The 23,624-nt window shown below is 38.0% G+C and overlaps 2 protein-coding genes and 1 non-coding gene across 3 annotated transcripts in view; 2 read left to right on the forward strand and 1 right to left on the reverse strand.

Moving 5' to 3' along the window:
* The window catches only part of Btk (tyrosine-protein kinase Btk29A), a 53,719-nt gene that overhangs the window by 27,448 nt on the left and 2,647 nt on the right, over positions 1-23,624 (reverse strand). The window contains exons 2-4 of the mRNA XM_030386558.2: positions 5,841-5,936; positions 5,545-5,731; positions 4,018-4,164 (exon numbers count right to left, since the gene is read on the reverse strand). Coding sequence (XP_030242418.1) covers positions 4,018-4,164; positions 5,545-5,731; positions 5,841-5,936 — 430 coding nt within the window. The remainder of the gene's footprint in view (positions 1-4,017; positions 4,165-5,544; positions 5,732-5,840; positions 5,937-23,624) is intronic.
* TRNAK-UUU (transfer RNA lysine (anticodon UUU)) lies at positions 16,353-16,425 on the forward strand. The gene has a single exon. It is a non-coding gene; the product is annotated as a tRNA-Lys (tRNA).
* strat (RAB interacting factor STRAT) overlaps positions 21,398-23,624 on the forward strand; it is a 39,044-nt gene continuing 36,817 nt past the window's right edge. The window contains exon 1 of the mRNA XM_089257825.1: positions 21,398-21,413. The gene's annotated coding sequence lies outside the window, so the exon portion shown is untranslated. The remainder of the gene's footprint in view (positions 21,414-23,624) is intronic.

Here is a 23,624-nt window from a genome sequence, read left to right on the forward strand (position 1 = left end):
GCTTTTCGAATATGCCCAACGAAAAACAAAAACAAAACAACAACCAACTAAAACCTCCGAAAAACCAGTTTCGACTTCAAGGAACTTCTGGCATCTCCAACTCCGCGGGGGTGTCCGAAAACAAAAAAACTGCAAGCAAGTTGTGTGCCCGAAGACGCATCCATAGCCGAAGCAGCAAAAATTGAGCCGAAGTTCCCAGCTTAATAGAAAACTGGGATATTTCTTTTGCGATTTTGCGTTTCTAAAATACCCTTTGACAAATGAGAGTATAAATCTGAGCAAGTAGATAATTTTAGAATATACGATATATTAACTGTTTTTTAAGATACAAGTAAATTAATTATACAGTGACTAATAGTAAGTGAAAAAGAAGAATAATCTCTAAGTTATTATCACTTAGCTCAGCTGCAGGGTATTTACTTATCAAGCTTGTTCTTGTTCTACTTGTGTCTTTCAATTTGGTTGTTTGTTTGCTTTTTTTCGGGAGGAATACTGGGACTGCAGTGCGTCTTTGTTCAGAGCGGAGTTATTAGACGAGCTTGTTTTACGACCATTCCAGAGACAGAACAAAAAAGAAACCAGAACCCGATGATAATCACAGACATGAAACTATTTTCAAAGGCACTTAAAACAAGGCGAGCATAAATCTTGACAAGTGTGAGACACAAGGAGCCCAAGAGAGGGTTGAAAACTGGGAGAGGGAGATGGGGCGATGGGTAAGGGGCGGGGCCAACAGCATCGTAAAAACTGTGACTAGCTGTTGATTTTTGTCGAACCGAAGTATTCTTTTTTCTTTTTCTTTTTAATTACAATGCACGCAAAGCGCGCGGCGAAAGTCAGCCAGAAGAAGGAGAAGAAGCGGTGAAACGGTAATAAAAGGATGGAAACCATAATTAATTGCAGCTTGGAATATGGCAAAGGCTAAGAGAGTGTCAGAGAGAGAGAGAGAGAGAGAGAGAGAGAGGGAGTGGGGCGGAGAAGGTGGCAACTGATGAGATGAGGCGGGGGGCCTGATTGCGCGGGCGTAGCTGCGAAGAGATTGCGCCCATTGACAGGCTAATTTATTGTAACGGCAACTGACATGGCAGGCCGCCGCATCCTCCACAGACAAAAGGCCACTTTCCTTGTTGTCGCTGATAAATTGGCAGCGAAGTGCGACCCGAATTCGCCCCAACGAAAAAAAACGAAGCAGCATTTATAAAAGTGATCGCAGCGAGTGACTTGCCGAAAAAAAGCTGCAGACTTAACGGCTTAACTCAAAGACACGCCCACCGCTGCCCCTCCTCTCTCACACTCGTACACTCTCACTGTCTGCCTCGCTCTCCCCATCTGTCTCGCTCAACCTATTAAGGGTAGTCGGGTAGTCCTCAATTAAGAGACAATGTTCGTTATGCGGGCCACAGATGCCATTGCTATGGCTATACCTAATCTGATCTCATAAAATTGTACGATCCAAATCTGCCTGTCAAACTTGACAAGGAGTACCAAAATAATTGCTCCAGTTGATGGGAAAAGTTTCCTTTTGTCTGGGCATGCACACAGCTGTCGCACGGCTCGAACTATTGTATGAATGGGGTCCTGGCAGTCCTGAATGTAATGTTTAACAAATGTGACAAGCCGACACAATTTAAATGAGCGTTAACTGAGGGAATTATAAAGAGCAAAAGGGGCTCCCAAATTGACAAACGGTTTAGTTATTGTAGGTGTTTACAGGCTTTTACAGATTCTCCGCAGATAGATAGATAACTGAAGTAGCTTGTGGAGGGAGCAATTTATTGAGCTGTTGAGATGCTCAGCTTCGGTCTTTTAACCAGTTTTTATTTTGGAAATTCCTTTCCTTTATAAGGTTCACAAATATGGTTTTTTAATTGAATGATATTTTTACTGCGATTAGAGATTATTTTGTTGAGTATCATTAAGCTAGGGCTTCTCTTGAATCATATTTGAACTTTTCTTGAACTTTCTTTCGGGGAATATCTGCTTAACGAACTTGTATAATATCAAGGAAAAATTTAAGAAAGATGGTATGAGAGAAATGAGACATCCTGAGCTCTACGCTGATATTGCTACCATTCTACTTTCTTTTTCATACAAAATATTTGTTTTTACACTCATAATTAAAAATCAAAGGTATATGTAGAAGGAATCTAAAGTAAAGTTTACTATATAAAAGACTTTATATTCTTCTACTTATACAGCCAGAGCTCCATTAAACTCAGCATTTTCTTGTCAGAAACACGTATGAATTGGAATTTTTAGAGATTTAATCTTAATTGTTGCCCAGGCCGAAACCATCTAGTAACTCCAGTAACTCCAAAGTTAACCTTTGGAGCGAACTTAAAGCAAAGTTCGTTCTATCTGAGAGAAATATATAATGAACAAACAGCGATGCAGATGATGATAAGTGATGTTTGCCCCAGCAGAGGCAGGGCTACGACTGGAGAGTTTACCTTTTTGGCCATAGTTCTAGGAATTGGCAAGTGGTCGATAGATAAGCCAGTAGTGGGGCCGGCGACCAGGTGCCGAGATTTGCATTGGGCAAACTTTATGTTTGTTCCGTCTAAAGCTTAAACAGAGTTGGCAAAGTATCTGCCACACTCGTTGCTCATTAAGAGCTTAAGGAAGCGGCGGCACGAACGTGGTAGCCACTTCAAGTGGCAAGTGGCAAGTGGCAAGTGACAGGAGGCGTGGGGCATGGAGCATGAGGCACAAGGCGCAAGACATCAGCCAAGTCGCCGGATGCCTGTGGACAATGTGTCAAATTGTGCGAGGCGACAGGATGAAGAATGGAAAAGCGCTGCGAATGGCAAACATGTGTGAAAACTCAAAGAGAGACAGGGAGAGAGAGTAGAGTGGGAGAGAGAGAGAGGGAGATAGAGTGCGGCTGCCACAAATGGTAGCAGCCAGCATTCAACATTTGCTGGCACTTCTGATGTCTACATTAGGCGCGACCGTGCCTAATGAATGATTCGCTCTCTTTAAAAGGTGAAAGCTCAATCCATGAAATTGTAAGAATCCCTCCCTTGCCCTGCCCCCCATTCGAGGCGCAGCGCAGCGAATGCCTGCTACAGTTTATCGCCGCATGTTGCAATGCCAAAGCAAATGCAAAGAAAAATAGAAACAATGCCAAAAGAAAACAAAAAAGAAGTCTAGAGTTTAGACGACTTTTAATTACCCCAAAATTACAAGAAATTTCTGATATATATAATCGTTTGTCATTTTACTTTATCTGGGAAAATAAATATTACGATTTGTCGTACAGTATCTACCATGTATGTATATCTTATCTAGGGTAATGCCCTAGAATTGTAAGTAGTTACAAGTTGCATCAGTTTTATATAGCGAGGGTGATTTGAAAAGTTTTCTATATTTTCTTAGACTCGTAATTAACGTAGTGCCAACTTATCTCTGATATTTCTTCTCCCATTTACAAATAACTAGAAGATATAATAGCAATTATGGGGGAAAAAACATTGAAGAGGATAGAAGAGAATAAAGATTATATAAAAGATAAAATGTTTAACTTATGTAGAATATAGGTTATATAAAAGATAAAATGTTTAACTTATATAGAATATAGAAGATGGAATATGAGAGATAAATAAATAAAAAATTTATAATACATTCTATAACCACAAAGTCAAAGCATCCTACATAAAGGGCATTTGCATTGCTCTGCTCTCGGTTTATTTTAGGCTATTCCATATGTTTGCCCTCTGCTAGGTCTGTCAGTGCGTAGCCCCCGTTCCAAACAATATGCCAGACTGGCTATAAATAGGCTACACACAATGGAGAGGCAGAGAGGCAAGGGACAGAGGACGCAGTATCTGGAGTTGGTTTTGCCCAGGTCGGGAATCTTGGATGTGCGAAAATACCAGAGAGTACAGAATGATGACGAGGACGAGCTCGATGAGGAGACAATAGCTGCCATCAAGCACTTGGGCCAGCAGGAGTGCAAACGAAATTTACTGCTATGCAGCGTCGCAATTCCACTCATATTCATAATTATTTTCTTACTTGGATTATTGTTGGCCTCGCGCCAGTGAGCGGCAGCTCGGCAGCCAAATGTGCTACGGGCTGTGCCCTTGCAGCAGCTCCACTTCTTGCCCGACCAGAGACCAGGATGATATCGATATGATTTCGGTGTGTTCGTATCCTCACAGACTGCAACGAATCAAAAAGAAGAAGAAGAAGACGAAGAAGTGTTAAGGCGCTTGCCAGCAATCAAACAAAATTGGAAAAAGAGTAAAAGCTAAAAGCTACGACCCACACAGCTGACTTCACAGATTTGGGTTAAGCATCGTTATGGTTGTTGTTGTTGTTGTAGTTGTTGTTGATGTTGTTGCTGCTGCTGCTGCTGTCTGGCCTGGATGACTACCAAGGCTTCGATGGCACCATTGATGGCTTATCGTGCCACAGCGATTGGCAGCTGCTGCATCTCTGCAACTCTTTTCAATATGCCCTCGAATCATATTAATAATCTACAATAGCGGGTATATTAGCACGAAGCATACGGGATATAGCGAATAACTGAGTTGAACTGATTTATTACCCTATTTCAAGTTGAATATAATGTATTTGGTTTTGTTTTCTTTTCTTTTTTTTGTGTGTGTTAGATATCGATATCAAAGTGATAAGTATCGATAAATATCATTGCACGTTCAATTATGAGGTATACTTCTTTAGAGCTAAATTAAACTATTTATTTTTCTATGGCATCTCATCTTAAGGAATACAGCATTTTATTTTAAGCACCGATAATTATCGAAAATGCACTTTATTTTGTTTAATGACCCTAAATATGTCCAGTACTGCAATCGGATCTATTCTATGTGTGAATATAATTATTATTAGCATAAACTTGAAGTTGATACATGATGTCTCGATAACATCTATATCACCTTAAGTGTTTCTGTGCTATGAAATGAATTAAAGACATCAAAATTGACTCTTTTTGTAACAAATAAGGTTATAATGCTTCTTAATATCGATAAATATCGACGCCATAACAAATACAGATATAATGCTTCTTAATATCGATAAATATCGATGCCATTGTCTTGCTTTTCCCTTAGTAAATTTTAAAAATATCTCGAAAATTGATTTATTCAATTATTGAAACTCGCGTTTCGAGTTTTAGTCTTGTATAGAGCATGTCTTGTATATAGAAATAATTTATATTTTTTTAAATGCAGTCTAAAGTGCGAAAAATATCTATTTACATAGCAATATTCGTAAGACTGATAAATTGCGTCTTTATAACAGATTTGATATAGCACTTCCATGCATGTTTTCCTAAGATCGATGATATGTGTCCTCATAACAGATCTGATATGTCACTTCTATGGTGAATAAAAAGCTCGACAACTTTATTTTAAGCACTAATCACTATAATCGATATATATCGAACACGAGGTATCTGCTGGTCGAGCTGTTTCATCTCTCAAGTACTCTTGATTTTTAGGTTTTTTTTTTGGGGTCATCAAGTTGCGCGCGACTGTTGGAGCTGTCGCTGTCGCTGTCGCTGTCGCCGTCGCTGCTTACCTTGTCGTATCGCTCGTATCCACTCGCTGCGCTCCTTCTCGCTGTTGGCTATCACGTAGAGCGTGTACTGGGGCACGGCTCTGCCCACCAGATGCTGCCCCTCGCCCAGATGCTGTTGCTCCGCCGCCTGCTGCTGTGCGGCTGTCGTCGACGTCGTCTCGCAGTAGCCCACTTGAAAGGGGTAACCCTGTGTAGGTAATTGGTTGGGCGCATTTCAGCAATGCGTTAATGTTAATGTTCATGTTAATCTCAATCAAAATCTTGTACACCCGCTCTCTTTCCGCCTTTGTACTTACATCCGGTGCAAAGGGATCGCCGCCCTCGCCGCTAACTGTCGCCTCCTCGACGAGACGCACACCCTTCAGATTAATTCGACCGCGTTCACGACGTCGCTGCAGGGAGTAGAGCAGAGCAGAACGAATTGATATTGAGTATAAGTGTCTAAGTGGCGAATCGGTTATAAGGGCTACTTGGAAAGGACTTTGATCTGATTAAGAATTTAAGCAGCTCGACGAGGAGCCACAGCTGTCGTATTCAGAAAGCGAAACTATTGCACTATTGGAAATTGCACTGATTACGTTAAGTGATGAAAAGTTTATTTAAAAGATTATTGCATCATATAAGGATTTTTATGTATAGGTAATAAGACGAACACCTTTAGAGACAACACTAGCTTGCCGTATTGTACAGTACTTTCCAGCACTTTTAGCATTCACGGAATCGGCTTCAGCCTGTAGCATGCCCCAACAAACTCACATTTAAGCCCCATCGAAAGCTATTTGAAGTGAAGTGGGCATAACAACCCCTCCCCTCCCCAGCCCTCTAAGATTCTATCGATTTTAAGAACAGAAACAGCTCTGCTCAAGTGCAGCTCCTTGCCAGCGAAATGCAACTGGTTGAGCGAGGCAGGGCTTAATAAAGTGCCACTAAAAAATTCGTCAGCTCTTCTTTTTTTTTTTTTTTGGGCCTGGCATTCCACTTGACGGCACTTAAGTGACGTCCTGGCTGTTGGCTTCCCTCAGGAAGGGTAATTTTTGCATGTGTGCCGAGCACCTGGTGGAGGGTAGCGCACGGTAGTGCGGAGTGTGGACTAGCCGACTGACTGCCTCAATTTGCGCTGCAAGCGCAATTAAGTCAACATAATTGGCCTAATTGACTTGACAGGGCCTACATAAAGCGCGACAAGGGAAGCCCTAAGAAATGGCTTTGCTTTTTCTTACTACACTCACATAGATGGTCTGTCTTCTTTGTTGCTTCTTTCATTTTTTTTTTTTTTTTTTTTTTTTGGCTGATTAGGCTGAGCGCTGGAGGAGTAGGTGCTGGAGCTGGGGTGAACACACGCAGCGTGGCGTCACCGAGTGAAAACCTAGAGATAAGCACGTCGTCTCAGCGTCGCTTAGCCCGCTCTTGGCTTATCGCAAAACCAACTGACAAAAGAAACAATGAACCAAAAAATATAAGAAAAAGTGAATCTACAAAGAATAAGCAGAGAAGTCTCCAGAAGCCGAAGAAAAAATACTCTTGCAAGCGCGCTATAAGAAGTTAATTGATGAAATATGTTCGCTTTTTAGGTGTGTTCGAAGTTATATGATATAATAGGAAGACATTCTCTGGATTTGGTGGATATCGATTGAAATCGAAAAAACTTTCATATATACAGAGTAAAGTAAGTTGTTTTCATATAACTTCAATTTATCGAGATTGTGAGATTAATGAGATATATTACGATACTTAAAAGCCACACAAATGATACACATATGATACCGTATAATCTTTGGACAGTATGTATGGTATATATGCTATTGAGAGATTGAGTATATAGGGGCTATTAAGTGTATAGAAAATATGGATTATATTAAGTAATATAGTAATATAGTAGAATAAAGAGTATATATAAATAAAGGGCACAAATCTCTATTGATCTTCGGCGCATAGATCATATAGCTTCTATCCTATCGATTCAGAAAATATTTTTAATGCCATAATCCAAAGCCGCTACTAAATGATATAGTGCTTCGATACGTATTAATTTAACATATATAGGATCCCCCACAACTATAAAAAACTGTACCAAATTGCACTGTATTTGCTTTACTAACAACAGAGTTAACATAGACCATATCAATCACAAATATCAAAGTACCCGCTGCGAGTGTATCAACGAAAGAGAAAAAACTTTAACTTAAGCAAAAGGCAGCACAGCGACAAAGTTGACACAAAGACCTCAAATAAACAAGCAGCGATTCCACAATACAAAAACTGAAGAACGAAAAACAAAAAATCAAACAAGAAACACTTTAAAGCAACGAAAAAAGGCATAAAATCAAAAGAGGCCGGAGGCGGAGCGGGTAAAGCACTTGGGGTCAGTAATCAAGAAGAAGAAATAATGAAAAAAAAAAAATTGAACTTCCTTCTCGTCTCGAGTTAATAAAAAACTACAAAAATAAACAACAACAAAAACAAATACAAAATTGTAAAAAAAACAAAATTTTATTTGGGTTAAGCCAAACGCAAAGTTTAGAAAGAGAAAGGGGGAGAGAGAAAGGCAGAGAAAGGGGGCAATAGATGAAAAACAAAATCAACTTGACAGGCAATTGAAATTGAAATTGAAATGGAAATTGAAACGCACTTGAGCCATGCGTGCATTCAATTGGCGCTAATTTGTGAAGAGATTAAGCGAGCGGAAGAGAACGTTCTCTGTAATGATTAACTAGCATGATCATGATAATTAGATGAGGCGAATGACGGGGAGTTTCAAATGAAATAGCTGCTATAGTAATAATAGATAATGATGATAATGAGATAGATAGAAGTAGTAGGGGAAATAGTATATACATTTCAAAGAAAGTAAAATTAGAACCAGAGATGAAATGAAACTGGAGGAATGTACTTGGGATTCTATTGAGAAATTAGGTCAACTGGCATGGCATCTCTTAAAGAAGTATTGTTTATTGTAGAATACATCTACAATTCTATGCTGGATAGAGAGCAACTTCCATGTGAAGTGAATTATTTTTTAAGAAACTTGATATAACTAGGTTTGCTGAAGCACATGACGACTATTTAATCTATGTGATGATATACATGGTAAATTTTAGGTAAACGATAGTCAGCATAGCTATGAAAGGGAAGCTAAATCGCATAAGTTCTAATATAGCTCTTTTCGTAAGTTACTGAATTATCATGTGTTTCAATGGATCGACCGAATCTTTAACCCAGTAAAAGCCAACTATCAAAGCATTGCCAGACCTTTTCAATTTTCCGATTCCCTTTATGTTAGCATAGAACTTACAAAGAGTGGGCGTGTCAGACACAAGAACCAAAGAAGAGTTACAATTAGAACGGAAATATCCGGCGGGCAGTGGCTCAAATGCCGTAAACTCTGTCTGTCTGTCATTCTGTCAGTCTATCAGTCTATCCGTATGTATGTGGCAACGTTGTCAAAGCTTTTGATGCTTCCTGCTCGTTTGCAAGTTGTGCCATATTTTCCGTGAATAGAGCATAAAGTGGGCAAAATTAAAAATGAAAGAAAGAGAAAATAGAACCCAAACGGCAATTGAAATGGAAATGAAAGATGCCAGTGAATGAAAATTTATGGCCAACTTGTGCATATGTGTGTGGCATACTATAGTTGAGAATCATGGCGAAAACTTTGCCTTGAGTTGAATGAACTCCAAGATGGAAGTGCGCGTGTGTCTATGTGTGTGAGTGTGTGTGTGTGTGTATCAGCGTGTGTGATAATGTTGTGTGCTGCAAATTGGCAAAACGCGACATGTGGCAGTAATAAATGGAAAAATCGAGTGGGTTTGTTCACTGAAAGCACAGCTGTTTGTGATTTGCATAGTACGAAGCGAAGGGAGCAATTAAGAAGAAAGAGATAGAAAAGAGGAAAAGAGAAAGAGAGAGCGAGAGAGAGGCAGATAGAGCACTAGAGCTAAATGTGGTAAATTATGGGAAGAGAGAAACCAATGTAAGCGATAGATCGAAAGTGGAAACGAAAAAGACAGACAGAGATGGACTTTGAAAGGCAGAATGGGAGGAAAAGGAGAGGCAAAAAGAGCAAGAGAAAAAGGTAAAGAGAGAGGAAGAAGACGAAAGTTTAAGTAATAGGAAGGAAGAAAAGAAGAGAGACTTAGAAAAATAGAAATGAGGGATAGAGAAAGAGAGGGAGAGAGCGATGGATTTAGAAGGACAGAGAAAGAGAGAAAACGAGAGAGGGGGACAGAAAGAGAAAAGAGAGAGAGATAAAAAAGCATAAATAGAGACAAAACCACTGAAAAGGGATACTGAGAGAAAGCTTAGAATAAGGCAGAGAGACAAAGATTAAGAGAGAATGAGAAGAAAACATAATCTCTATATGTTATATAGTTATATATAGAGGCAAAAGAAAGAGTTGGACAGTGTAGGGAGAGAGTGAAGAGGATATGCAAAGAAAGAGAAATATATACACAAGCGAAGAGGCTGCACTAATCTAAACAGACCTTATCAACCGCAATTGAGTGTTAAATCCAAAAGTTAAAAGTGAAAGTCAATTAGTGCAACACAAAGATTAATCACCTTTACTTCACATATAGTTAACTTCGCACCCAAGGGCCGACAAAAATCAGGTGTTGAAAATGATGAGCCCAAAAAATAAAAGAAGTGTTGAACAATTACGAAATGCGGTTGCCAAAGGCTATGGCCAAAAGGGTTTTACGATGCAGCTGATGGAGGCGAAAAATGTGGAAATGAAAAATCTGTCAACATGAATGAAAAGAGCGTTGCCAGCTGTGCGAAAGAGTTTGGCGTTGCCAGATATAATGAAGGAATAGCAAGCAAGAATGCAGCAGCCTGATTTGTGCGTATGGAATATCCATACACCCTGTAATAAATATGAAATGAAGTATTTTCTCTACTCTTCTATGCTTGCCTCTTCAATTTTAGCAGAAGAATATTTTTATTCATTATATTTCTCCTTGAACTATGTTTTTCATCCCCAATATACCCCTTTCAGCTTTTAGATTCATTACAGAGTATTCCCAGAGTACTAAATCTTCGCACAAGTTGAGCCGAGGTCAGCGCTGAATAATTTGTTAGGACTCAGAGGACTCAATGTTGCTGTTGAATAGTCCAAAGTTGCGCTGCAATTTTCGCGGCAAACAAAAGCAAACAAAAACCTAAAGAAAAAGGCAGAAAGAGAGAAAGGAAATAAGCGACAAAAAAAAGTAGATGAAAATAATAAGAGTAACACAATATGCTAACAAGGACAACAGAACAGCGTGAAACACGAGACGTGGCCGGGCAAGGACCTGGCGGAGCCTTTGTGCGGCTCTGCCAGGTAAAGCAGCGGCAAAATGGTATTCAAAGTGCAACAAACACCTGCGCATAATTGAATCAAGCTGTCAAAGCAACAGCGGCGACAAGTGCGACAGGTAAACAGTGAAAAGGAGCAGGCACAAACCAATGAGAAACGAAATGCGTGCAAAGGTAAACAGAAAATTGCAATTGAATGAGATACTGGAAATTTGAAAGGTATTTGTAGAGGCCGAAGGCAACAGGATGTGGAAGCAAAGAGAAAGAGAGAAAGGGTGGATTGAGAGCGAGATAAGGTGAGAAAAAGAGAAAAAGGAAGAGAGGGAGAGAGAAAGGATGAGAGAGAGAATTTTGAGAGATTGAAGGTGAGATAAAGTGAGAGAGAGAGGAAGGAAGATAGGATAGATAGCAGAAAGAGAGAGATAAGGGAAAGATATAGATATAAACAGACAGAGAAAGAGAGAGAGAGAGAGAGAGAGGGAGAGAGAGAGAGGGAGAGAGAGAGAGAGAGAGAGAGGGAGAGAGAGAGAGAGAGAGAGAGAGAGCAAGAGAGAAAATGAGCGAAAGGAAAAGAGGCAGAGCAAGTTAATTGATGTTTTTACGAAATCGTTATGAATAGGAGGGGATATTGAAAGTATTCAATGAACTTGTTGATATTTGCTAAGAGTTGAGACGCCCAAGCTGAAAAGTTCTCTTGTAATGCATTAACTTATATTTATTTCGAAATACAATAAAAATAAAACAATATATAACGAGATTTCGAGTTCTTATCAATTTCAATCGATTGCTTGGAAATGATAAAAGAAATCGATGATGCACAATAAACTTAACCCGAGCGCGTGCTATAAGAGAGAGAGAGATACAGGCACAGCTGAATTAAACCAATTGTTCAATATATAATGAAGAATGAGATGTTATTGAGAGATCAATCAATAGAAATGAGATATGGAACATGAATTAGCATAAAGAGAGAGAAAGTAAAAACGAAACACTACGAAAAAAGAAACCCAATACGGAGAAACCTAAATATTTATTAAATATAAATGATCAAGTAAGATCCTCAGAATAAAAAACTAAAATGTAATGTCTGTAATTATTAAACCTAATGAACTTAAAACATATTACATTCAAAGACTTAAGGGCCTTTAAATGTTTTAAATTTGATAACATTCCGCATTTAATGTTTTGCTTGAACAGTCTCAATAATTCTTCAGTCAGCCGATTCATTGCTGGGAAAGGCAAATAATACTTATAATATTGGTTGAGGACCCTCCCACGCGTGTGTATGTTCACTAATGTGCAGCTAATGAGGCAATTCAACGGGGCCAGACAAATCAAACAAACCTACCCAGCTGAAAGACTCTTTAAGCTCAGACCCTTCAGTTCCCTTCCTGCTCCCCCGCTTCTGATTCTGAAGTGTGTGTAAGAGTGTGTGTGTGGAACGTTCCGAGTGCAAAACCTTTCAATGTTGATTAATGGAAGCCTGGCTTGCAGCATGCTGCAGCATGTTCAAATGCCAACGACTTTGAGCTGCGTAACGAATTCGAACCGAAGAGCCAAAGTCCCAATTGACAATGGATAATGAAAAAAAAAAAAAAGAAATGAAATAACAACCAACTTGAATAGGCGATACGACGTCTCCAATGATTGATAATACGCCCCTGGGTGTCTTTAGAGAGCGCTGACCACATGCAGCGGGTTGCATGATTGAAAAATTGTCTCATATAAATTATAACTGTAATAAAAATGTACTTCGGATACTACAGATACAGCTACAGCGATACAAATATACTTTGTGGAACAGCCCAAGATACTTGAAAATATTTCTAATGGCATTCCAATTTCACGGCTCGCTGCCAACTGAAATGGAACTGGATATGGTAAAATTTTAGGATATGTGGGTGAGGGTTATGGTTATTATTGTAAGGGTTTACTTGAATACCCTGTACTGATGTTCAGAAAAAAAAGAAGATATTTGTATTCAAGAAACTCAATACCCATACTCTTCCTGTAGAATTTGGGAATAAGTCGAAAAATATCGATAAATATCGGTATGATTCTATGATATAGTAAGTTTTTAACACGTATTAATTATCCGGAGAGTATATTCGTTAAATATAAATCGAAGATTATCTTTAATATTTAGTAAGCAGTTGATTATTACTTGACTTAAAAAATATATATTATTAAAATAAAATAACAGCTTTAGGTAATATCAAGTTAAAATTATTTCATGATTTGATCGCCTAAAAGTCAATCAACTTGTATTTTTTCAGTTCGTTTCAAAACTTTTTCAAGTCGCTAGAATATGCAAAAGTTTGTATTTTTCGATATATATCGATTTAAATAATTTGGTATTATTATTATTTTTTTCGCATCAATAGCTTGAGTTACTTTGCTTAAGATTGATAAATTTCATTCATTGCTTTTTATAGCCATTTACAGCGTATCTGCTAGTCTATCATTGAACAGTCAGGCACTCTTACTTTTATAGCTTCTCACATGTGTAAAAATGTAGAGGCTACACAATTAGATGCACTTTTCCTATGAAAATGCAACTGAAAAGGAAAAGACATTTCCACATATGCATAATTTTCGTTGAGTTTGGGCTTAGCTTGGCTTGACTCGGGTTGATTTGTGTGTGCATATAAATACAAGGGCATCTTTTAATACCTGTTAATGAAGTGAAACGAGTATATTTGTTCTTCGTAGTGTCTGAAGATGTTAGAAACTAGAGCAACAAGTTATAAAGTTTATGGATATAAACAAATGGGGCATATTTGAATAAATCTATATCTTCAAAAATTTTGAAATATATATACCTCTAAAGCTCTAATTATTTACAAAACATCATTCATCTATTCTTGGAGTTTTGCAGTCGTTGACGCCCGATTGCAACATTCTTAGTTCACATCAAAGGACATGCTTGGCTGGCTAGCCAAGAGCTGCAGAACTGTTCTCAATGTAATTAATTTGGCGTTGAAAACATATTCAAAATGAAGATATATGTATATGTATGTATATACATGTATTTCCACTGGGTATCTTAACTCAAATGAACAGAGCTGCTGAGTCATTTCATGTCTTGTCTGTGGCTCTTCCTGTCTCTCTCTCTCTCTCTGTGTGTGTGTGTGTGTACCTATGAAGGCCGCTTGATGACTTCCTTTGGTCACTCGCTTTCCATACAAATTTGCATTATAAAATGCATATATGTATATATATGTAGCTATACATATATCTAGATATATCTGCATTTGTATATTTTGTTGAAAGCCTACGCTATAATTTTTAGTTTAACTCCTGGGAAAAGGCAGTTGAAGCATGAACTCCGATTTCACTGGAATTCTTTTTGGATGCATGCCCGCCTAACGATCATCAAGGTGATCTATCAACATCATCATCATCATCATCATCATCACCATCATGATCAGCAGACTCGGTTTTTCACTCTGGGAAAAACAAAAGCGCGCGTTGGCGATCAAATTAACGATAAGCAACGCCTTTGAACATTTACAGATTAAAAGAAAAAATAAAATAAAATAAAAAAAATCTTTACCCTGCAAGTCAATAATTAAATTTATAGAAACTGAAAACCCAAAAGACCTATTTGAAAAAATTTATATGTTTATAAAAATAGCTGTTTTATGACAATCTGAATACCCTAGCATAGAGTTTAAAAATTTTAATATTATACTATATTAGTATGAAACATAAATACAATATTTATAATTAAGCAATGTATGAAATAAATTAAAGTAGAGAAATCATTTTTCAATCGATATTATTTATAGGTGCTAGTAAATTGACATACATCTATGTACTATAATTTTTATTTTTCAAACTTGGAAATTGTAAGATGTTATTTGGATGATAAGGCCTATTTAAAATTAACACAAAATACAAATAGACCTTTAAATCTACTATAACAACAAATATTTGTTTACCAAGAAATATTTAAAGAAGTTCGAATTTAGAAACTTAAGATTTTCATCAAATTTATATATTAGTTATATGAATTTTACAATTGAATCAAAGATCCAAATAGTGAAAATATATTTCATTTAATTGAATATGAATGTCTTCAAATAATCCCATATATTGATTTAACATAATCAGACAATACATCACTAAAGAGCCATTCCTTTTGTGTAAGAGTATATTAATAATAATAATGAGAGAAAAAAAAAATAGTGAATCGAAGTCAAAGATGCGCCGCAGATAACATCACAGAGACACACACATACACACACAAACACAGCTGATCAATCAGCCCAAAAAGGTGTGCTATGTAGTGCTCCTCACCCCTCAGCCCATCACTCTCTCGCTTTATCCCCCTCGTATAAATATGAAAATCGTGACTTGAACGCTTAAAAAGCGCTTAAAACGTATTAAACAAGCATATGGAAAACTTGTGTTAAAGGCCGGAAAATGACAAAGAGCACAAATGAAGAAGAAGAGGTAGGAGGTGACGGTGGAGCTAGAGGAGAAAGAAGAGCTGAAGAAGCCAGCATAATTGAAAGGTAAATGGATGAGGCAAGAGGAGGGAATTAAAAATGTGTAGAGGAAATTGTCAGTCATAAGGTCAAAGGCAAAGGCTGCATTAGAAAAACCCCAGAGCGAAAGAGAAACACAGAAAGAGAGAGAGAGAGCGAGAGAGAGAGATGGCAAGAGTGAGAGAGTTTCGCTCGACAGCTGTGGAAAAAACCCCTACGCAAAGGCATTTGAAGTTCGAACCGGCTGTCCGGCTGCCCACAATATTGAACTCTGTTTAAATACTTGCATATTGAAGACCCCTACTGGAAGAAGAAGCAGCACCAGCACCATACACAACAACAGCAGCAGCAGCAGCAGCTGTAGAAAACTCGCGGACGCACGCGGCCTTTTTCTATTTTCTGAAGCAATTTGTGTTTATTTTTATGTTTTGATAAATGCATTTCATGCGCTGCACCAAGGAGGTCGTTCGCTGGATATACATATACATGCATACATACATACTATATAAGTATGTATTTATAAATATATTTAAACGCATTGCGACGCCGAGCCCAAAGCCATAAAATAAAGTACACAAATTCTTCAAATTGTTTTACAGCAATTTAAATTGGTAATTTATATGCCTTCGACAGTTTAGATCTACATCTGATTATTTTTGCATTATAAAATACTTTATCTAAAATTAATATTATTATTCCATGTATATTTTTAATTAGAATTGTCACATGCAATTTGATTTGTGCGGCGAATACCAAATCATATTTCGCTTTACTATATTCTAAGCAAAAATATCGCATGCGAGCAGGCACATACGTTAGAACACAAGAGCGAAAACTCAATTCGCTCTGTTTATACTATTTTTAGTTTGCCTGCACGGGCATACGCAAACCAAAGCGAGATAGCAACAACAACAAATGCTCTCGCCGCACGCACATTCGCACAGTCAGAACGGCTGCTCTCCTGAGCAAAGTACGCTCTCGCTGGTTTGCTCTTAAGCAGCCACAGTGCTTGAATCGGCAAGTGCCCGGGTAGCTCAGTCGGTAGAGCATTGGACTTTTAATCCAAGGGTCCAGGGTTCAAGTCCCTGCTCGGGCGAGACAATTTTTTTTGTTTACATTTTTTCTTTTTATTTAATTCCTTTCAGTTCTTTATGTTTTATATTTAATGCATGTGTGGGAAAATGCCAGCGGCCAAGATATCAGTTCATTCATAAAATAAATGCATGCAGCATGCTCGCAATTAGCACAGGATGAAGGCGGTCAGCCCCAGCCAGTAGAGCACACAAGCAACGCCCCGCGGCAGCGCAGCGACCTGTCTGTCTGACTGTTCTCTGTCCCAACCCATGTATCCATGTTTCATGCCTCATGGCCAGCTCCTACTATTTGGCAGAAGCGCAGTCTGCGGCCCATTCCTGGGCGATGAGTGCGCAGCGGCCCGCCCCCTTTAACGAAACCAAAAAAAAAAAAAAAACTGCTGTTGCCACAACTTGGGGCAGACTCACCACTGTAACGTTAACCGGATATGGGGCGGATGCCAAAGCGATTGAATCATTCACTTAAATCAACCTATGCAGCGCAGGAGATATTGCACTTACGAGACGACACGTGTGTGTGTGTGTGTGTGTGCGTTTGCGTGCATGTATGTATCTGTGTAGGTATTTGGCATGACAGATTCAGTGGAATTTTTGATTTGGTGAAATTTTTGTTGTATTAAATTCGAAAAATTAGTCAAGTCAAGTTGGCACATAATTTATTACTTGTATTTTTTTATGCCTGTCTGTACAATTGTTTTCATTTACAGTTATGCACTTTAACAGGAATAAGTATACATATATGCACATAAAACGAAATTGATGTCAAAATACAGTGGGCAAATTTAAAGTTATGTATTTTTTTTACAATTATTTTTTTTTTTATAAAAATAAATTCATTCAGATATAGAATTGCCAACTCTGTTTCTAGGTAGACTTTTAAAGTCTTAAAATTTGATTCACATATTACTCATAAATAGTAAACATAATTTCTAAGAATTACTAATATATATTTATCATATCACATATATGTAAACCAATCAAAATCAAAACCAAAATTAAAGATATACAAATTTTGTATCAATAAATTTGCCAATTTGTGCCACTGTGCAGCGCAACGGCCTTTGCGGTGGGCCTGTTGCGCTGGACCCACGACAGTACAGTAAAGACTCGGACTCGCAGCAGCTTATAAAAGCCGCCGCTTTGAGTTATGAACTTAAATCCCTGTCCGGGCCATAAAGTACAACCAGAGAAACAAAATAAAGCAGCTAACAACTGCTGAAGAAGATGTTGTTCTCGTTTTGTATTTCGTTTATGTTTTTCTTTTTATGATGACTCACGCGCCGTTGCGATAAGATCAATCATCAGAGACCAAAGCAAACGGGCCAGAAAAGCAGCAGCAGACAAAAAAAAAAAAAACAAGCAACATTTCCCTAGTGCAAAGAGAACGACTAGGAATATACCCTGACCTCAGCTAAGCTGTGCCAAAGAGCTATTAATACGTTTTTAGATAAACAAAGTTACATAACGATATTGACCCAAGTCAAGAAAAATAACTATTTATACATACATATACTATCTACTGATATTTGTCTATATATGTATAGATCTATTTCTATATCAGTCTTTACAAAATATGTTGTATGCCAAATTTACAGAGTAACGCTTCCTGATATTAATAAATTTGTATATCAATTAATATTGATTTTATGGCAGATAAGAAAGCAAATAGGGTTTTAGAGCACTTTTAATGTACGATTTATGCTTCAAGCAAATCTTAACCGAATTCAGTAACTCCTAAACCTGTGCCATGATAAAATATGTATCGATTTTTATCGATTTCATAAAACCTACATGCTCAAATGGCTGCAAAATACCAAGTCATTTCTCATTAAGAATAAACATATCTCAATTAATATAATTCTCTAATAGGGTCCGCCTGTTACATTCACTTTAGCATAAACATTCAACTCTGCTTTGCGCCTTTTGTCAATGGAGAGAAACACAAATCTTATAGCCACGCAGCACTGCGGTTTTGACCATCCGTGATAACATTTTGGAATACGAAAGTAGACAAGTTTAGTGAGTGTGCAAGTGTGTGTTTGTGTGTGTGTGTGAGCATGTGTCTATCTTTTATATGTGTGCTTGGGAACCGGCTTTGATTTCTAATTATTGGGTTTGTTTCCAGCTTTTGTTGCGGCGCGTGAGCATCAAATAAACGCTCCAAAGCAACAACAACACACAAAATAATACAGCAGCGGAAATAGCTGAAGCGATAAAGCCAATAAAAACAACAAGGCGAAAATCTCGATTTCAATAGAAAGGCGTTTTAATTTTAAACATAATTCCAATTAAATGATTGTTTATGCAGAGTCTTAAATCGCATTAAGCGACCCCAACGCCAATCGGACACTTGCTCGAGCATATGTCATGCTCCTCTGATTGGACTCGTTGGCTCAGCTGACTTTTCGCCGTCTTGCCTTCTCTCTTGCTCTGTTGTTTGAGTAACCAGCTATTGGAGTTCGCCGCAATATGCAATAACTCAATGTCGTCCTGCCGTTCGGGCCGTAGACAGACAAAAGGCTGTTACGAAAGAGGCGTTGCTTAGGAGGGCGGGGCGGCTAAGACCGGCCGACAGGTATCTGGGCAATGTTTATTTCACAGGCGTTAATAATGCGTTACACAGTCACAAAAAATATGGCAACTTTATGGCTGACAATTGACTTGTAGGAATTACTACTGTAATTATGTTTTTGTAATATTTTGTATTTAAAAAAAAATAAAATAAAAAAAAACTTAAAAAAAAAATAATAAAAAAATTAAAAAATAAATAAAAAATAAAATAAAATAAAAATAAATAAAAAATAAATTTAATGTTATGCAAATCAGTAGCTGGATTCGAACCTGGGACCAAGCGCCTGGCAGGTGAACGCAAGGCCAAACATACATACATACGAGTATATGCTTATTCTTATTAGAATTTGCAAAATCTGTAAATCTTATTCGAACTAAAAATTAAAGCATTTATATATTATATAAAAATATAAAATATTCATTTACATTAAATATATTATAGTAATTAAGTATTTGAAAAAAAAGAAATGATATAAATTAAATTTAAATTCAAATTATTTTTATTCTCCAGAACTAATTCTGATATATTAAAATAAATCAAACGTTTTTTTTTTTTTTTTGACTGCATAGCAATCTACGCGACCCCTGCCCCTACATAAACCCTTTATCCGGTGCAGACAAAGCGTCGTCTGGAGGGAAGCATGGAGTGGGCTCAAAGAGAGATAGGGGAGGTGGACAGGGATGTCGCACACAAAAGCAAAGAGAGCTTGCTTGCTGGAAGCTTAAGGCAACGGCCGCAACGGCTTTGGCAGCTCATTAGACACATAAAAGGTGGCTCATTGCGCATGCTGACGGCATGAAGGCAGGCAGAAGACCCACCGCACAGCCAGTGCATCACATGATGAGCGATATATACACATACATACATACATATATAGATAATGAATCATAGTGGGCCTATACAATAACAATACCGTTAATAGGCAAAGCATGTAGACAGGGCAGCTAAAAGCTATAACTGCTGCTGGCCAACCAACAGGTTTCCAGCCAACATTGGCATGACAATCGCTTTTAGACCATGTACCGAGCACTGAGCGTATTGTTACCTTTTTTTTTTTTTTTGATTATGATTCATAATTGTTACAAGTGTTTATTGAAAGGGCTTGGCAGCACTTTGTGGCCAGTTGAAGCCCGGTTTATGGCCATAAGAGCGAGCGCTGTTCCATTGATATGTAATGGGCATATGTAAATGGCCAAAAGTGCTAACTGAATTAGTCAGCAAAGCAGAAATAAAAAGCTGTTAATACTCTGTAATATGATAGGTATGAGAGTAGTACAATTAGTGCTATTACAGATATACTTAATATAATCTAGCTAATCATATTTAAATACCATTTCCAATGACTTCAATTATAAAGCAATTCCATGACAGAATTACTCTTACTTTAACCTTAACATTAACTGGCATATCCTTTACGGTTACCCATTCGACTCAAGTTAACGGTAATTGTTCTTAAAATATGAGGTGGCAAAACTACCGTAAGCCATGAATCTCCATGCGAAATGGCACCCTTCTGTCCCTCCTGCCGGCCAACCGCAGAGACTGTCAAATTGGCCGCAACAGCCGCAACATGTGGGCCAGGTAGACATGCTATACACTCATTTAGAGGCCCCTCTTTATAAAGGCGACATCTGTCATTGTCTCGGGCTCGCAGCTCGCAGCTCTCTGCTAAAGCTTATCAAAAAACATTTTCGCTTTGGCGCCAATTTCACAAGAAACACGCGACTGCAGTTAAATCGGAGATGAGACGTAGCGAGCGCAGTGGATTGGGACCACCCGGGAAAGAAAAAAACAAAGATGATTCGAAACTATAAAACCGAAGATTTTAATATTCTATATTTGTATAACTTTTCTTCAGAATCTCTAAGTATATCGATATAGTGTTTACTTTATATATCATATAGTATAGAGTACATGATATAATGCATCCTCCTTCAAATTTCACTTCTTTGGTAGCTCAGTTCCCTTAGGTAATCAAAGAATCAATGATAGATATTTGTATATTTAGTCAATCGATCTTAACTACATAGACATATAACTTAGCTTTTGTTATAAAAAAAAAACAACTATACCAAGTTCCATAGACATCACTTCAGTGAAAGCTCAGTTCTCATAGCTAATTTAAGCATATATGACAGATATCTTATATAGTCGTATATATCTATAAATATATAATATTAATATATGCATCATCTGGAGTTAAAAGTAATAATTATATTAAGATTCATAGGTATAAGTTCACTGGAAGCTTAGTTCAGATAGGTAATATAAGTACCTACGGTAGTTACTCGATATGGTGAAGCGATTTCTACAATATTAACATGCATTTAATCTACAGCAAGAAGTCTGCCAAGCTTAGTAAAGATAGCTCCACTGGTACCTCGGTTCACATAGTTAGGATTAGAGAAACATACATAACTCGAGCCCAACTATTCAATCCCATAAAATAACATATTTAAGCAGCTATTGCCTGGTAGGAGTTACACAGTTCTTAACCAAATTCAGAACACTCTAGGTAAGAGTATCAAAAGCATTGGCCGGCATTGGGTTGACCGAAGCGCTTGCTGGTTTTTTTGTAATTCTACGAAATCGGCTTTGGGCCATTTTCGTGGCTAAAGAAGAGGTGTCAATTCGAGAAGAAGCGGTATTCGAAATGCATTCGAATGAGTAATAAGCCGGTCAACGCCGCACCGATCCATTTTGGCTTAAGCCATGGACATAATGTGAAATGTGAGGGGTGATAAATTTGAATGGCTAATTGAAAATGCGGCACAATTATGGAGATTGATCAGCAGACGCGCGAGTTCTCAGCATTCCAAACACACACTTTGCTCCTTCTACAACTACTTCATCTTCGTCTTTCACTTCCTCTTCAGCTTCAGCTTTGGCTTCAGCTTCATCGTCATCGTCAGCTTCATCTGCCTCGGTCGTAAAAAGCAAAAGGCCATAAAAACATTTTTGCCAATTCTCAAATGGCTACCGAACAAAATGGAAGCCCACACACGGCCCAAAACGTTTGTCCGAAAGGTTTTTTTCTTACAGCATTTTACGAGGCGCGAATGCTGGGGGCCCGGTGCGGTTCAGCTAGGATAGCGGTGCGGGGCGGGGTGTGCCAGGTGGGAGGGTGTTGCAAGCCAAGCGTAGCTGGCACCTCCATTAGCTTTGCACATGCAACGCATTGGCATGAAAGAAGAATATTCATATAGGTATATTTATAGATATATGCCTACCTTTTTGCTATCATTAACTAGGCAAGGTACGACAACTATCTGAATGGGTTTGCACTGTTTAGTGAGGGGAAAGGGTTAATACAGCAGTGATATAGCTCTCATACTAAAACCAAACTTATTTACATTTCTGATATACTTCTAGAATATATTTTACAATCATGAAACATAGCAGCATTATTACATATTTCTGGAAATTCCACAGCTAGAACTTTACAATGAAATAAAAGCCTTTATTTTGTTTTATTATAACCTAAAATATGTATATTTCGTATATATCTAGTTACATCATCCATTAATAGAGCTCTATATATCTGTAATTCAATGAAATCCCAAATTCAATTTCTAAATGCACAACAACAAAATTCGCCTCGTATAGTTCCAATGGGTCCTCTTTAATGAGTGGCAATAAAACCTTTTATTGTTTTTGTGTACTCACACTCATCAGTTAATGACAACCAAGTAAGGGTATTCGAAGTGCATTGTGCATTGAGGCCCGCTCACATTGAGTGGCTGAACATGCGTTACACCGTGTTCGGGCCCTTCAGAAAAATTGTTATTTACAACCTTAATCTGCGCAAGAAATGTATTAGAGAGCAGGGTCTATGCTTTTTTCCTGAAATGTGAGTAGAAGGCGCAAAGTGTTTACAAACAAAGCGCTGGCTCAATTAGCATACCTAGCTAGAGGTATATAGCCACGTGAGAGCCAGGTGAGACTTGGCTTGACTGAGCAAACTGGCCCAAGCTGCGATTTTTATGGCAGGTTAATGACACAAAGCAAAAAAAAATAAATAAAATAAAATAGTAGAAGAAGCAGAAGATGAAGTAAATGACTAAGTAGATGCAACTAAAGCTGCAGCTGATGTTGGAGTTGAAGTTGAAGTTGAAGCAGAGCTGAGGCATTAATCAGCACTGGCAGCGAGTGACCCCAATAGGCGGCACAATGCGGCAGCAGGAGAGGAAGCCAGAGCCAGCCAGAGCAGCGGGAGCACATCCTTCACATAGACACAAAAGGCGTATCCATCAATTAATTGAGCATTTGCCACACACACACACACACACACACAGCTACACAAGTTCATCGAACCTCAAACCCAGCTGAAAAACCCAATGAGGCGTAAAAATGCCAACAACAGAAGCAAAAGGAGCAACCCGAGCTGGATTGAAGGGTTGACAGCTGGACAATGAATACATGACTGAATGAATGACAGTAACAGCAGCTAGAAATATGTTTGTTATTGTGTTAGGGTTGATGAAAACACAAATACTCTGAGTTGGAATAAAGTTTCTCTAATTAACCAAAAAATTGGCTGAAAATATAGTAAATATTCTGGAATATTTTTAAATATTACATTAATTTGTATAGTTATCTGATCTAACATATATGTGATATACGAATATA

The sequence above is a fragment of the Drosophila navojoa genome, chromosome 3, assembly GCF_054131105.1.
Source record: "Drosophila navojoa isolate 15081-1374.11 chromosome 3, UAZ_NAV_1.0, whole genome shotgun sequence".
Classification (NCBI taxonomy): domain Eukaryota; kingdom Metazoa; phylum Arthropoda; class Insecta; order Diptera; family Drosophilidae; genus Drosophila; species Drosophila navojoa.